General features: G+C 42.6%; 1 protein-coding gene and 1 pseudogene across 1 annotated transcript; both read right to left on the bottom strand.

Moving 5' to 3' along the window:
- Positions 1-15: 15 nt before the first annotated feature.
- On the bottom strand, positions 16-134 carry LOC120600921 (uncharacterized; annotated as a pseudogene).
- Positions 135-4,215: 4,081 nt separating this feature from the next.
- TCN1 (transcobalamin 1) lies at positions 4,216-14,453 on the bottom strand. Its single transcript, XM_039860174.1, has 9 exons — positions 14,312-14,453; positions 12,991-13,170; positions 12,027-12,164; positions 10,971-11,126; positions 9,497-9,687; positions 7,147-7,336; positions 5,944-6,127; positions 4,591-4,709; positions 4,216-4,427 (listed from the first exon to the last, which is right to left on the bottom strand). Exons 1-9 carry the CDS (start codon positions 14,388-14,390, stop codon positions 4,366-4,368), a joined length of 1,299 nt encoding a protein of 432 aa, XP_039716108.1. The 5' UTR covers positions 14,391-14,453; the 3' UTR covers positions 4,216-4,365.
- Between the last annotated feature and the right edge of the window lie 617 nt (positions 14,454-15,070).

The raw sequence follows: 15,070 nt of genomic DNA, 5'->3' as shown, positions 1-15,070 counted from the left end.
ATTTTTTATTTTTTGCACCAACAGCACCTGGTCTTCCTAGGTGGTCTCCCATCCAAGTACTAACCAGGCCTGACCCTGCTTAGCTTCCGAGATCAGACGGGATCGGGCTTGTTCAATGTGCCATGGCTGTAGACTAATCTCTTCACTTTTTTCCATCCAGCCCCCCAACCCTCTGCCCACCTGGCAACCATCAGTTTGTTCTCTGTAAAAGCAGCTCCTTTCAAGGGGGACATTCTTCAGCAGCTCCCACCTTAGAATAAAGCTCAAAGTTCTTTTAATGGCCTACGAGGCCCTGTGAGATCTATCTCCTGCTTTCCTTTCGAATCTCACCTCCGTCCACTTTCTCTCTCACTCACTTTGCTCCAGCCACATGGAACTTCTTATCGTTCGGCCACCTTTGCCCTTGCTGTCCCTTCTGCCCAGGACATTCTCTGTCCACGCATTCTCCTGGTGGCTCCGTCACTTCACTCATGTCTCTGCTCTAAAAGAGAGGCCTTCCCAGACCATTGTGTATAAGACAGGTGCCCCTTACCTGCTGTTAACTCCTCACCCTCTGTCCCACGATGTGTGTGGTCCGTTTATCGTCCGTGACCTTCCCCACTAGAGTGTCTCCTCCAGGTGGGAAGGCGCTTTGTCTACTGTGTTCACTGCTCCGTCCCCAGCCCTTGAGATACCACCTAGCTAGCTCACAGTAGGTATCGCTTGAAAACTTTCTGAATGGATGAATTAGTGAACAAATATCAAACGTGGGTTATAAAGTATCCTTTCACTCTCGCAGAATGGTGGTGGTCTCATGACGTGTTAGGGTGTGCCGGGCAGTTTCTAACGTGGCCCTGGGTTCCCGTGTCCTGGCGTTTGTCCCCCTGCGGAATTTCCTCTGGAGCGTGATAAGAAAAAGTGATAAGATGAGGTTACAAAAGACCCGCCTCCCTCCTGCTCATCATAGTCTCTCTTTGGCCTTTCTCACGTATCGCTTTGCTAAAGCCAGCTGCCATGTCGTCATCTGCGTTGTGGAGAAGCCCATGTGGCGAAGAACTGAGAGCCGCATCCAGCCAACCGCCGTGGAGGGAGGAATCCTGCCAATGACCCTGTGCGCGAGCTCGGAAGCAGATCCTTCCCCGGTTGAGCTTTAAGATGAAGGCAGCGCCAGCCAAAGCCTCATGAGAGACCTCGAGCCAGGGGATCCAGTTAATCCCTTCATTCCTGACCCACAGAAACCGTGAGGTAATAAATGTTGTTTTAAGCCACTAAAGTTTTAGGATAACGTTACGCAGCAATGTGTAGCAGATACGTGGCATGTGATGGGAGAAGAGACTGGAGAGACAGTTTGGACCTTCGTGATGTGGGACCTTGTATGCCACGTGAGGGAGCCGCAGGCAGAAGAACGCCCCCTCCACTCCACGGCGTCCACGTGCCAATCCCTGGAACTGGGGGTGTGTTAGGTTACGTGGTAAAAGGAATTAAGGCTTCACTTGGAATCGAGGTTGCTGATAAACCGCCTTGGAGACAGGAGGAATTCTTGGATCGTCTGAGCGGGCCCTCTGCGATCCTTCCAGGAGGAGGAGGGAGGCAGGAGAGTTAGGGTCGGGGAAGGCGATGTGATGATGGAAGCAGAGGTCAGAACAATGCAACTGCTGGCTTTGAAGATGGCGGGGACCGTGAGCCTGGAACTGCGGGCATCCTCCGGAAGCTGGAAAGGGCAAGGAGACAGGATCTCCCCGAGAACCTCTAGGAGAGCACAGCCCTTTCGACATTTTGATTTCAGCCCAGTGAGATCCATTCCAGACTTCTATTCGTCCAGAACTGTACGATCATACATTTATCTCGTTATAAGCCAGTACATTTGTGGTGATTCGTCACAGCAGCAATAAGAATCTAAGGAATGAGAACCCAGCATGGTGTTGAACTTGGGTTCCAGAGCCTGCTCTTGACCATCCTGAGAGGATCCATGCGTGCATCTTGGTGTGCCTGCTCTTTAAACACACACTTCCTTATAAATTGCCACTTACGGCCATGGTTGTCGCAAGACTGATTATCACACAGTTGTTTCAGTTAGCAAACAACTTGCAGAACAGGGACCATGCGGCCCTATGTTTCTTAACTACATACTGCATTTTGACAGTCCTTGGCTAACTATTGACTGGGTTGATTAATTGATTGATCGATTGATTTGTTTGCTTGCCTGCTTGCCTGTTTCTTCCTGTGCCTAATTTTCTAGTATCGAAGCACCCAGATTCTCCCTTTGGACACCTGAACGGTTTGTATGTGTCGAATACTCTTTGACAGCAGATGGAAGTTGCAACCCTCAGACTCCGTGTGGACTTTGTAACAGTTTTAAGCCCGAGGAGCTTCTCAGAATGCAAGCGTGGCCCGAGCTGGGTTTCACCGGCCCACGTCAGTGGGATGCTAAGAGCGTGTGATTCCATTCGCCTTCATGTCTGTCTCTGAGATTAAAGACCGCAGTGTTACCACGTTCTACTTAGAGACCACTGGCTGCGAGAGACTCAGTTCTCTCTCTTAGAAACGGAAGCTAACGATGCTGCTGCAGGAAAGCGTCAGGAAGCATAGTGGTGTCACGTGAGATTTGGTGCTAGGTCCAATCAGGAGAATTTAAATAAGAATTGCAAGGAAAATGACTTTTTGATGCATGATGGCATCTTATTTGAGTTCGTGTCAGTATAGAATAATCTCTTATACCATATTTGAAAAAATAGGTCTAATACAAATTGGGTGCTTTACTGGCATTGACTTTTACCGAAAGAGAGCTAGAATCATAGAGAGCTAGGGATCTCAAAGGGACCTACGATATTCCCACTTTGTTATTTGTCAATTGCAGGGTCATTACTTTCTGTTATTTTGACATATTTGTGTCTAGATTTTTGCTTGAGCTTCTTTATTTTTACTTATGGACATAACAGATTATGTGTACTGATAGTCCCAGTTCTTAATCAGGTTTTTTTTTTCAAATGTAATTATTGACAGTGTTCACTGACACTCTTTACAATGTCATGATTGGATGATAAACTGTATGGCCACCCATTTTATTATGGATAGAAATGTCATTTCTAACATTTTGCATATCCGTCATCTGAAACCATTATGCTTCAATTTCACATAGACTGTATAGTCTACAAATGGATCTGACAGCTGCTACCTCATGCTAACCATGCACCATGGAGTTCTGGAAGGGATGACATGCTTCCCCTCACCTCTGACTTAGCTTTCAAGATGCGACACAGAACCAGGAGGACAGAATCCGTTGCTGTCTGGTTATGAGGACGTCTGTCACACCTAGTTAATGGAGGCCCGAGCAGGGCCGACCCTGCGAATCTAGGACGAGTACCAGAAAGCAGTGTGTAGGAAGAAGGTTCAAACCCTGAGTACGAAGCAGAGAGTTGCTGGTGGAGGGGAGGATGCTAAAATCATCGAGAAATCACTGGAGAAACGAGAAAGACGCTGCTAAAATAATTCAGCTCATTCTACCTCAAGGCATTTTCCTTTTGGGGGTTGCTTTAAATGGGTGACTTTTATGCTTCATCTGAAGCACCTTTTGCCCTTTGGCCCCGTAACGGCCTGTCTGGTTCATGACTAGATGTTCAGGGAGCTCAGATCCTCAGTATAATGTGTAGCCCAGCTCACGTTGCTGAGATAGGATTCAACTTTTTTTTTTTTAATGTGAATTCTGCTGAAATAAACATCAGAGGTGATATTTTTCATGTAGGTTCCGATGACGTGACTATCAGGGTGATTTTTATGGGGAAGTAAAAGGAAAATAAATGTGGGAGAAGAACAAGTGGGATCCAAGGGAGATGGCTGGAGGAGGGGATGTTTTTGCTCAAACTTCGAAGACTGACTTTTATGTGTACACCTGACATTTCCCACTTGGAGCAGAGCAGTGTTTTCCTCTCTACCCACCGTATGCGGTCCTGAGGCTCACTCCATATGTCCCTTGCATCTGGATTTCACAGAGCTCAGTCTCCCTACTTGATCTCGACGCTCGTGGCTGCCACATGAGACCTAGAACCTTATCTCCATTTTCCCCAGTCTCCCAAGGTCACCCAGATGGCGAGCAGGGTAGAACTTGAGTAGAACTCGGCTTATTAGAAAGGTGGTCTCATCTCTTTCATGTCACACCCTCCCGAGGTGGTCTTCCCTCCAATAATAATAATAGTATCCTTTTAAAATGAAATGATTAGAACATGCTCTTTTTGTACAGTCGTTGATATTTATTGAACATGCAAAGAAAAGGCGGTTACTGACTCCCCTGTTGCAATCGAGACAGATGAAAGAGAAGACATGAGGTCAGTCTCCATGTGGAATTCTACTTCGTGAGACTTAGATCCAGCTGAGGAAGGTCTGAGTGGATTAGTACTTGCTCCAGCGAACCTCCAAATTTTCCCCATCATGGACAACGTAACTACCAACTCCTGAACAGGAAGAAGGAGAAGTCGGTCCAGTGATTTGACCACCCAGCCACTAAGTGATGGATATCACTGTCCCAGTTCCTGGGCACATTCTCCACGGAAGCTCACACATCCGGATGCTCTGGGCATTTTCACACCGTGGGGCTTTGGGCACACTCTCCCTTACCTTGGCTCAGTGGTTTTCCTTCACTCAGGAGTTCCCAGTAGGTTCTGTCATTACTGTTGGCCTTCAAGCCCTGAACAGAGGTGACGTAGGGGCCCCAAGAGCTCTCCACCACTGTGAAACTGTGGGGACAGCGAATGGGTTACAGGAACTTAGAATTTTCAAAAGCAATGTACCTAGGAATCACTTGAAGATATTACACCCCCCGCCCCCCCACAAAATGCATATTTCCTGGCCCTATTCTCAGAGACTTTGATTCTATAGGTCTGGGCTGAGACCAGGAATCTGCATATATTATAAACACTGCAGATGATTCTGTGCAGGCACTCCACAATTCATGCTAAATTAGAGAAATGATGCCCATGGTTTCTGTTCCTCCCTCCTGCCACAGGAGACACTTTGCAGTCAACAACTTCTGATCTTCTACCCCAAGAGAGTAACTGACAAAGATACTAAAATGGTAGGTGAAAGTGTTAACCTGATGTCCTACAGTGCCATAAGCCATAATTTAGTAGGTTTTCTCTTAAGAAAGAGACACAGGAAAGAATCATTTAGTATTTCATATGTGTTTATTAAAAAGGGACATGGTCAATGTCTGTTTCACATTCTTTAGTCACATTTCTCTTCCTGGGAGCACGTGAAAGGAGCCTTTATAATTATATATGTACATTTATAAGATAAAATGTATGTACACACAGATATTTTCATTGATAGGTTTTTCTCTGTAGCATCATGTAAGATTTTATATTATAGACACAATATTGTGTTATTTGACACAATAAACAATTGTCAGATTTAAGAATCCAAAATAACCATATTTTTTAGAGACAAAGTCAGTATCTTAATTTTAATATTTGACCTCGCTAGGCCAGGGAATCTTATTAATCTAAGGGTCCCCTAACGCTCCTGGAAGCAGGAGTGGGGCACAGAGAGTCTCCTGGGTGTTTGAGAGATCTCTGATTTAAATGATGTTTGTGTGTATGTTCATTTTACTGGGATGAGCAACCCACTCATCTGATTTTCAGAGGGATCAGTAATTAAAAAATTGTTAAGAGCACTTGTTTTAGACACAGAATGTCTGACATAAAAGTTCTATTTATTGAAGTTTTACTGACTGAAGAGAGATCCCTGGGACTTATTCACCTATTAAGTGAATATTAATTTAATACCTGTTATATGCTATAAGATACAAAGTCTCACCTCTATTTTTTGACCCCTGCCATGAGATGTAGATGGACAACAAACATACTGATTAAGAAGTGTTTAAATGTACTTGTTTTCACGTGCAGAGGTATTTTTACTGAGTCTTTCAAAATCACACCAATAACCTTACCTTTAGGTTATATATAGACATACCAAAATGCAGCCTCATTTATTTTCCGAGCTTCCTCCATGACATCGAGGAAAACAGAGCCATTCAGCACAGTGACTTTGGTGGGATATGTTTCATTGATTTTCACAGAATAATGGACTGAAATATATGAGGATGAGCTAGTAGATGCCACAGATACAGGCTCATGAATGGAGATGCTGAAGTTACCTGGCACAGACAGAAAGGCAGAGAAGCATTCTTATTTGGAACAATAAAAATGCTGTTAGAGTTGCACACTCATCCAGCCCCTATCCATGGACTCCATTTTTTTATGCGGTGAGGGATTTTCTACAGGGAACAAATGTCATCAATCAAGGGGCAGACCTCATGTGACTAAAGCAGAAATTAAAACTCTGTACTCACTGCCTTGTAAACGCTTGTCTCACCTCTCTGTTCTTTAAGCTGTTTAGTCACCCGTCTCTCGTTTCTCACAGAGCCCCCTGATTTTTCCCCCTTTGGTACAGCGTACAATAATGCTTCCTTTTTGTATTTGCCTTTTTATATCTTAACATTTATTGAAAAATATTATGTGCTAGGCACAGTACTATTCATTTTACATGAACTACTTTAGTCCTCATAAAAACCTAAGTTAGATATTATAATCATTTGCATTTCTTACACTAGAAAACTGAAGTTTAGAGGTTTAACATTTTGTCCAGGGTCTCTAAACCTGTCAGCGACTGAACCAGGAATGAATGAGATAGAAGAAGTCTCCTTTCTTTATACCTTGTTGCAAAATCAGTTGTTTGTATCAATGATTCAGGCTGTGGTTTCTTACGATACTGCCACATTCTTTCCACACAGACGTCTTATTTCCTGAGGAATCACTCACTGTGCTTAATGGAAAGTCAGAGACACCGTATTTTGTGTAGGATGGGGAGGATGCTCAGACCATCTCGCTGTATCCAGCAATCAGAAAACATCCCTTTGGAGATAGCCATCATCTAACCAAGTCCACTGTGTTTATCGGTGTTTGAGCCAAGAACAACATCTACTACCTTGTTAAGAACAAATCCTCAGGTGGTTCCAATCTGTGATGACACATATATCAAGGACTGAGCTCTCTCTAGGAACTGTGATGCTTTAGAGCTTTATCTGGTAACTTTTGGTGCCTAAAGACATCTAAATCTCATGTGCTCTGGGTGTTATGTCGAAAGGCAAAAACAGTCTGCTCTTTAGTGCTATACCTGAACCATTGACACAAAAAGAATTTTTGTTGATGTCCAGGTAGGTCTTTCCCATCAGGGCAGGTAAGATCTGGGCTGCAGCAGTTGGTGTACGGAATGCTCCCCGAGAAATTTCCTGGAGCACCATGTCCAGAGTTTGTTGGCAATTCCAGTCACCTTCGTTGTAATATTTTGATGAGACAAACAGAGCCTAATGAGAAGAGAGAGAGAGAGAGAGAGAGAGAGAGAGAGAGAGAGAGAGAGAGAGAAAGAATGAATGAGAAAAACTTCAAATAAGGGGACTGCCTACCTCTAAGGAATTCAGTAAATATTTATTGAACATTGACTACACAAGAGGCATCTTAGATGACTAAGATACCTTTCCTGACATCAAGAAGCTTATGAACTATTTTGGGTGGGGAGGTGGGGAATTACGTAGTATCACAAACTACTAACACCAGTGAGAACAGGCTCTGTCTGCCACATGCGCTCTCGTATCCCCAGCCTTGAAACAATGCTGGTCACATAGGAGGTACTCCCTCAATATCGTTAACAGACAAACTGTTGGAAAAGGAACCTCGCAGGTGAATGCTCTAAGAGAAGCTCCAGTGGGGCAGCCTTGCAAAGAGGAAGAACTCTACACATCTAGTGGGACTGAGGAAGGGTCTGGTGGCAGGGGCAGTACTTGAGGCTGGCCTTACAATGTGACCTGACGGCATGGCGGCACTTCATTAGGTGACGCGATGGGAGAATGACTGAAGGTGCTCAAGTGGGAGTGGCTAGGGTGGGCGTGGCCTGGTCGTGCCGCGAGTATCTGCGTTTTAGCAAAAGCCCCAAGAATTCTCTTTGCCTGGACAGAGTCAGGGCCACGTGGAAGAACAATCTGGAGAGGGTCGGGGCCAGACTGGTAGACCCTTGAATTTCAGGGTGCAGCATCGAACATTATTTGCTGGGCAGTGGGATGTTTAATAAAGTTTCTGAACAGGAACTGTCCAGGCAGCAGATGTAAACTGGATCGAAAGGGCAGAATTATGGGGTAGGTGTTAGAGTGAGCAGGACAAGGAGTAAAATGTGTCAGACTTGAAGGCGTTGCTGTGTAGTTTCTCAGGAAAGAGCAGTCCTCCCCCTCACCCCCGCCTCCATTTTCATCTTTACTTGAAGACTCTTAAGGTTAACCAAGTAGTCTGTAAGCATTTGTAGGTTATTAAAAAAAAAAAAAAACTAAACTGATCATATGAGATCTCTTAAAAACTGTCTTGTGGTCAGGAAGCTCTTGGTCCTGCTGTGAATTAATATCTGTGGGGCTTTTAAATAAGACCAAGGCTCATGCTCCACCCCTAAATTTCTGTATTAACTGGCTGGCGTAGAGCCTAAGCATGAGTCTTTTCTAAAAGCTCTTCCTGGTGATTCAGATGTGCAGTCAGGATGAGAAGCTACTGTTTTATAAAACTGGAACTTAGCAAGGCAGACAACACGGATAGCAACAACAATACAAACAACTTTACGATTGGATCCCTGCCTACGGCACCAGCCTTGTCTAGTAATTTTTCCCAAGGACCCAATGCTGACCTCACCTCAATCGCCCTAAAATGTGTAATGTTCTTTGGTGCCTTTGGTCTTTGTCCTTGTTTATTCTCCATCCCTTCTCTCTTCCTGAGTCAGCCTGGCAAATCCCTATTCATATTAAAGATTCGGCGAAATGTTTTTTTCTGTAAACTTTCCTTCATCTCTTCTTGTATCCAGCCCTGTACGGTGGGGTAAATCGGTGCAGGAATAAAGTCCCAGACTTTGAGGAACATAGACAGGACAGTATAGGTGCTGAGTGTGAGTTTTGAAACCAACTGGTTAGGTCCCATCCCTGTCTGCATCACTTTCTGGCGTTGTAATATTAGGCAAGTTACTGATTCTCCATGACTCACGCTCTTATTATAGAAAATGGTGGTAATAATTCTTTCTTCATTATGTATGCGTTAATGAGTTAATGTCAATAAATACGACCTGCTGTTATCGTCACTCCACTTCTACAGCAGTAATTGATTTGGAAGGTAGGATGAAAGCACAAAACAGTGGTATGTGATAAAGTGTGAAATTACATGTGATAGAAAGACAGATTGTAGTTGTAGTAGACTCTAGAATTTCTTAAGTAAATTGTAGTCAAGAGAAGCTTCATAGAAGCATTGGATATGGGAAGGTAAAGATTGAAGGTGAGGAGAATACATTTCACGCAGAGGAGTGGAATCATATGAGTGAAATCAAAGGTAAGACAGGAACAGAATGAACAATAAGATCTTGGGAGACCAATAAGAAAGGATAAAGATACTACTTTCTCCCATGACTCCCTTCTCAACTCCTGTTTTATCCTCTGACTTACCTGCATAGCTTCTCCTGTACTAAAAGTGTTTCCAATGAGACCGTTTTCTTTTTTCTCAGACAGAATCTTTTTCACCAGTAGCTCTGTATGATTATTGATACGATTTAAATCCTCTTCGTCTGCTTCAATCTTCTCGTTTATTATTCTTCTCTTCACACAGGTCAAAGCCAAGACAGCCATTGCACCAGTATCTGTCAAGGAACAAAACCTTGGTGGTAGAATGACAAAACATCCCACTTTGGCCAGAACTGATGGGGTTCCTGATATGTGGGATTTTAGTGCTAAAAGAGTAACAGATCCAGGCAAACTAGGATGGCTAATCATGCTAGTTGATGATGGGAGAGAAGGGTTTCAAAATCCAGCAATCATCCCTCCAGCATTAACCACTCGAATATTCCAAGACTCTTTCCTTAAGTTAAGTAGCCATGTGCCTCGTACTTAATGACTCATATCTTAGTTATAGAAACACACATGGAGTTGTAGGTGCTTACACACTAACTGTCTTCCACTTTTTCATCTTGGGTTTTCTCATTTTTTTCATCGTTCAGCCATATTAGCAAAGGAATTGAGAAAAAACGCAGGATGATACACCAAACAAAATATGTCTTTGTCATGTTTCAAGGTTTTCATTAGACTGATTAGAAAATAGCACTCAAGAGAATTATTTCCCAATAAACCTTCTTAAGAGGGAAAATGATGAGGCAAGAGATTGGAAGATGAGAGAATAAGATCTTTTTTTCCTGGCTTGTTACTTGGTTCCCCCTAAGTTTCTTAGGCATGGTGACTTCCCTCTCTCATAAGAAAAGGATTAGGAGAAATCTCACATTTTCCTTACTACCTAGAGATACTGAATGATTCTCCTTGAGCTTCTTGGAGAAAGATGAGATTGTGTATCTGGATCCATAGGGGCTGAGCACCAATACTAGCTGTCTAGAGGAGACTTCTTTTTGGATGTGTAAGCTGACCCAGTGGAAAATTTCTGGTCTTTCCCCATTGTGAATACATACTTTATTGATCAAAATATTGGGCCTTGTCACCCGGAGAGGTTGTGTCATTCAAGTAAACTTACACATCCAAATGGTTCCAATAAACTGAGAAAGAGGCAGGGGTTGAGATAAATGAATTCCACTTTATTCTCTTTCCCTAACACTTATACTTCCTAAAATGTCCTATATGAAGATTCTCATGAACTATCCTTATTTTACAGATGGGAAAATAAAGTCAAGAGATAAAAATCCATTGGTTATATGACTCAAATAAGAGCTAAGCTAGGAACCAGGTCTTACACATGTAGAAAGAGACTTGACTGCCATGCAATATCCAGTCTTCTCAAAAAGAAAATTCTCTTCCGAGGAAACTAGGGTAGACAGGCTAGAAAAAAAATCTAAGTGCTTCCTGGCAGGAAAAAATCCTAGGGCAAGAGCTACTGCTAACCATGTCCTTTCTACCAAGGGAATTGGGTTTAATGACTCACCTACTGAGAACCGACCACCAAAAGAGAAGTTTTTATCTTCAGGAGTGAAGCGTTTAGTAACTTCGGTGATCGAGTAGCTCCCATTGAACAGACACAAGGCCAAAACGTCCAGGCTGAGCTGGTAGTAATTAGTCAGTGGATTGCCATCATGTACTCCTAGCAGAGAGAAAAGAAATATCTTACTCATGTAAGTGGTACTGGAGGGATCCATTTGCAATCTTTTCCTGCTCGCTCTATTCCCGTTTCTCTATGTTTAAGCAGAGGTGAGTGATAGAAAGGGGGGAGATCACTCACAGAATCAGCAAACTTGAGAAATTTAAAGGCTCTTAAGAGCCACCAAATTCAACTCAACTCCTTTTATTTTATCCCTGAGAAGATCTGGCATGAAAGAGATTAAAATACTATCCCGATATTCGGGTGGTTACAGGACTAGAACACAGATTTCCCACCACCATGCCTCTTGCACTTTCAATAGTAACATGTTGAAAGTATATGTAGAAGTGAAGGAAATAGAGGTCATCTCAAGGGAAGATGGGAGAGGAGAGACTTAACGAATAATAGAATATTAGGGAGGAGTTGAAATAATAACAGTGCACCTCACTCAATACCATGATGGTTAACCTATTTTTCTCAGTGAGAAAGTACTTCTGGCCATCTTTGGCTCTTATACTAGTAGTGTATGCTTTGGTACTATGACACCGTGTCTTGTATTGCTCGGCTGTTTCCTGGGTAATTCATTATTTGTTTACAAAGCAAACTTCTGGGGGACTAGAAAACTGTTTCGCGCGTGCGCACGCGTGTGTGTGTGTGTGTGTGTGTGTGTTCATCATCATGTATAGGGTAGTGCTTGATGTAGGGTCAACTCTCGGTTGATCTTATTTGAAAACAAAATTCAAGGTCCTGGTGAAAGCAGCAAGAAGTGAAGGTGATCTACGAAGATAGAGTGAGATGAAGGAAATGAAGAAGAGAAGGAAAGAGTGGAGGGAAACCAGACAGTTCTGAATCAGCAGAGGAGAAGGCGGGGTTGTCCAGGGTCTCTGAACATTTGATTCTCACCCATGTTTTCGATTTCTGCTTGGAATTTCTTTTCTAGTTGGCTGACTAAGTGAGAATACGTGAATGTTTCATTGGAGTTTTGACATGTCCCCAAAGCCAGTATAACCAAGGCAAGCTGTCCCGAGGTTAAATTGGACCCTGAAAAGAAAAGTATTCAAATTTAACAAGGTACATGCCTGTGATCTTGGGGGGGCCTCCTGTCTTCCTTGTGACTTATGGTGCCTGTGACTTCTTTCTTTTGTTCCTCTCTATACTAATCTTTTATTGTTCTCGTCTTTATTCCCCAAGCAGAGTCTTTTCTAGCAGTACAGTAAAAATGCAAGCTAGACGTTAGTCTTTCTCATGAAATCATGGGCTCTTTTGGGAATCATGAAATCCTTATAAAGATTAAAAAACAAGAAGAAAAGTAGATAAATAATAAAATCTTGGGATTTCCTCTTTTCGTAGATGCCATCTTACAGGGATAGTAATAATTGACTTTGACATTCCGCCTTATAGAATATCAAAACTCTCCGGTTTTTCATAATTCTTATAATAAGAGGGAGGTAGGTGTAGCTTCCTTTTCCCCTGATATTAATTAGAAAGCTGAGGCTCAGTGTTGACATGAAAGCCCCAAGGTGGAGGCTGGACTCGAACCCAGGCCACACCTCTCTTATTATATGGTTTTCTCTCTGTCGTCAAGTTTCTTAGTTGTGGTTCGCATCTTTGTCTGGTTGTGAACTCAGCTAGCTTATAGGACAGTCTTAATGGATAAGAGTCTATAATTCCTTTTATTTTTCCTTGCGACTTCTTGAAGGAAAATGGTTTTCAGGACCCAAAAAATGTACGGCCTAGCTCCAGAGTAAGTGCCAGGGGACTGATATTTTGAGGTACATTTCTGTCACTTCAAGTTAAAGCTAGATATAGCAGGCATACCTTGGACATACAATTTTTAGGACTCACTGCAGAGAATATAGGCACTCACCTTTCTGTCCCTCGTTGTCTTTGACTTGTTGGATCAGCTGTTGTTCTAAGCTTTGGTCCTGGATCCCAACAAGTCTGAGGGACAACAGGACATTGGCGACTTGGATTCCTCTGGTATATTTTGAATTGATCATTGTGTTTATCAGAGGGTTCAGACGGGAGTGATTTTCTTTGCTTACCTCTGTGGCAGCGGTAGGAGGAAATAAGGAACACACAGAGAAAATATTAAGGCTGGGAATGGGTGATATTAAAATATTTAGTTATACATATGGCGCAGACAGCTTCCTTGACCACTGAAGACAGAGTTAATTATTTTGTGCAGTGAATTGAACTTCAGAACCTCAATAGAGGCCCCCTACTCTTAGGATACAATAGAGGAAATGACAAGCCAGGAAATAAAATTAAAGTTAGCAGATTCTGTGCTTTAGCTTGTGTGAATACAAGTCTTTCTGCTGTGGTATTGATCTCTTCTTGCAGGCTACAGCATACCAGGACAATGTAGCTACAGATGGCACCACCACATAGTCATCTTTGAACTCAATTCCAGGGTAAATACTTACATGAAGAAATCACGCACCTGGGAGCTACATCAGATCTTAAAGAAATCGCCTGCTTCAACACCCTTCCCCAATTGTCCTCCATATAAATGAAGCTAAAGAAATTCAGAAACATTAGATCATTCAGCTACTAAGGGTTCAGACTAGACGTGAACCCAGTTTTTCTTTCTCTTACTTGCTATTTTTTAATACAATCACATAATCTCTGGATTCTATAGCCAGAAGAGGGATGATGGGGCTTGTACCTAAGGCCCCTGGAGAAGAGTGAAGGGAAGGAGATGTGTAGCTTGGGACATCTAAACTCAACAACAACAGGAGAGCAGTTTTCATTATTTGAAAGGGATTATTAACATTATTTTTTTTCTGTGTAGTTACAAAACCCATGGATTGAACTTCAGAAAATAGATTGTATCTCAAAATTAAAAGATAACTTTTCACGATCTTGAAGTTTTTCCGGGGTCATGAATTTTCTGTCATTGAAAATGAACAAGAATAGACAGTTACTTAGCAGTGTTTCCATGGTAGAGAGGATCTGAGCATAGGAAGTTTTAGGCAAGTTAATGTTGATTATGGTCCCTTTCAAAATGACATACACTGTGGAACTTTCTTTACCACCTCCTGCCACCCTTCACATTACTCATAGAGTCCAACTACATATAGAACTGAAATAAGGTCTTTTCTCAGATAGCGCTATATACAAAGTCCCTGTCACTAACCATCAGGAGACTATCGCACGAGAGTAATTTTACCCCAAAGCATACTCACCACAGATGGTGCATAGTTGGCTTGGAATAAGGGCAAACGGTAGGAGCCCCACTAGGGGCAGCTGGTGTGATTGTCCCATCTCTCTAACAGCACAATGGAATGGCGAGGACTTGGCTGGCCTGGCTTTTTAGCAGGTGGTGGACAGAAGGTAATGTGAACTTCTCCTTTAGCTTGCCTCAGTCTCTTTCACTCAAGCAAATATTGAGCAATATCAGGAGGTGGGGTCAAGTGTGTTTCTGTGAGTAATATAACAAACCAGGAAGATGATGTGAAAAGTATGGTCAGGGAGAATGAAGAAATCATTTTTCTCTGTTTTCTATCCTAATTTTCAGAGATATCCCAACATTTCATACTTGCCTTCAGCCCAATGAAAATAAATTAGGTGAATGAATGTTTTCGGTCATAATTTTCTCTTTTCCAATCCACTTTGGTTATTTTTACTTATGTCTCCTGCGAGATCAGATTTGATGGGGAAAGGGCTTGCAACATATAAAAAATGGAAGTAGAAGTACTAAGTCTGAAACTGGGGCAGGCAGGATGGGGGAGACTAGTACACAGAAGGGTCTTTGGCAGAGTGACTATTGGCCTATGATTTTCTCCTAAAACAGATACCCTGAGAGTTCCTAGCCCAGGAAGAAAACCACAGAGATCTACATCAAATGTGGATTTTTTTTCATGAAAGGAAAGATGCCACATGCTACATGTGAGAAGCGTTGTCTATCATAATTTTTCTAAGAACTATTACCAAATACCATCAGT

Source organism: Pteropus medius, unplaced genomic scaffold, assembly GCF_902729225.1.
Source record: "Pteropus medius unplaced genomic scaffold, Ma_sr-lr_union100, whole genome shotgun sequence".
Lineage (NCBI taxonomy): Eukaryota > Metazoa > Chordata > Mammalia > Chiroptera > Pteropodidae > Pteropus > Pteropus medius.
Note: the sequence above shows the minus strand (reverse complement) of the source record. Positions and strands in the feature narration are given on the sequence as shown.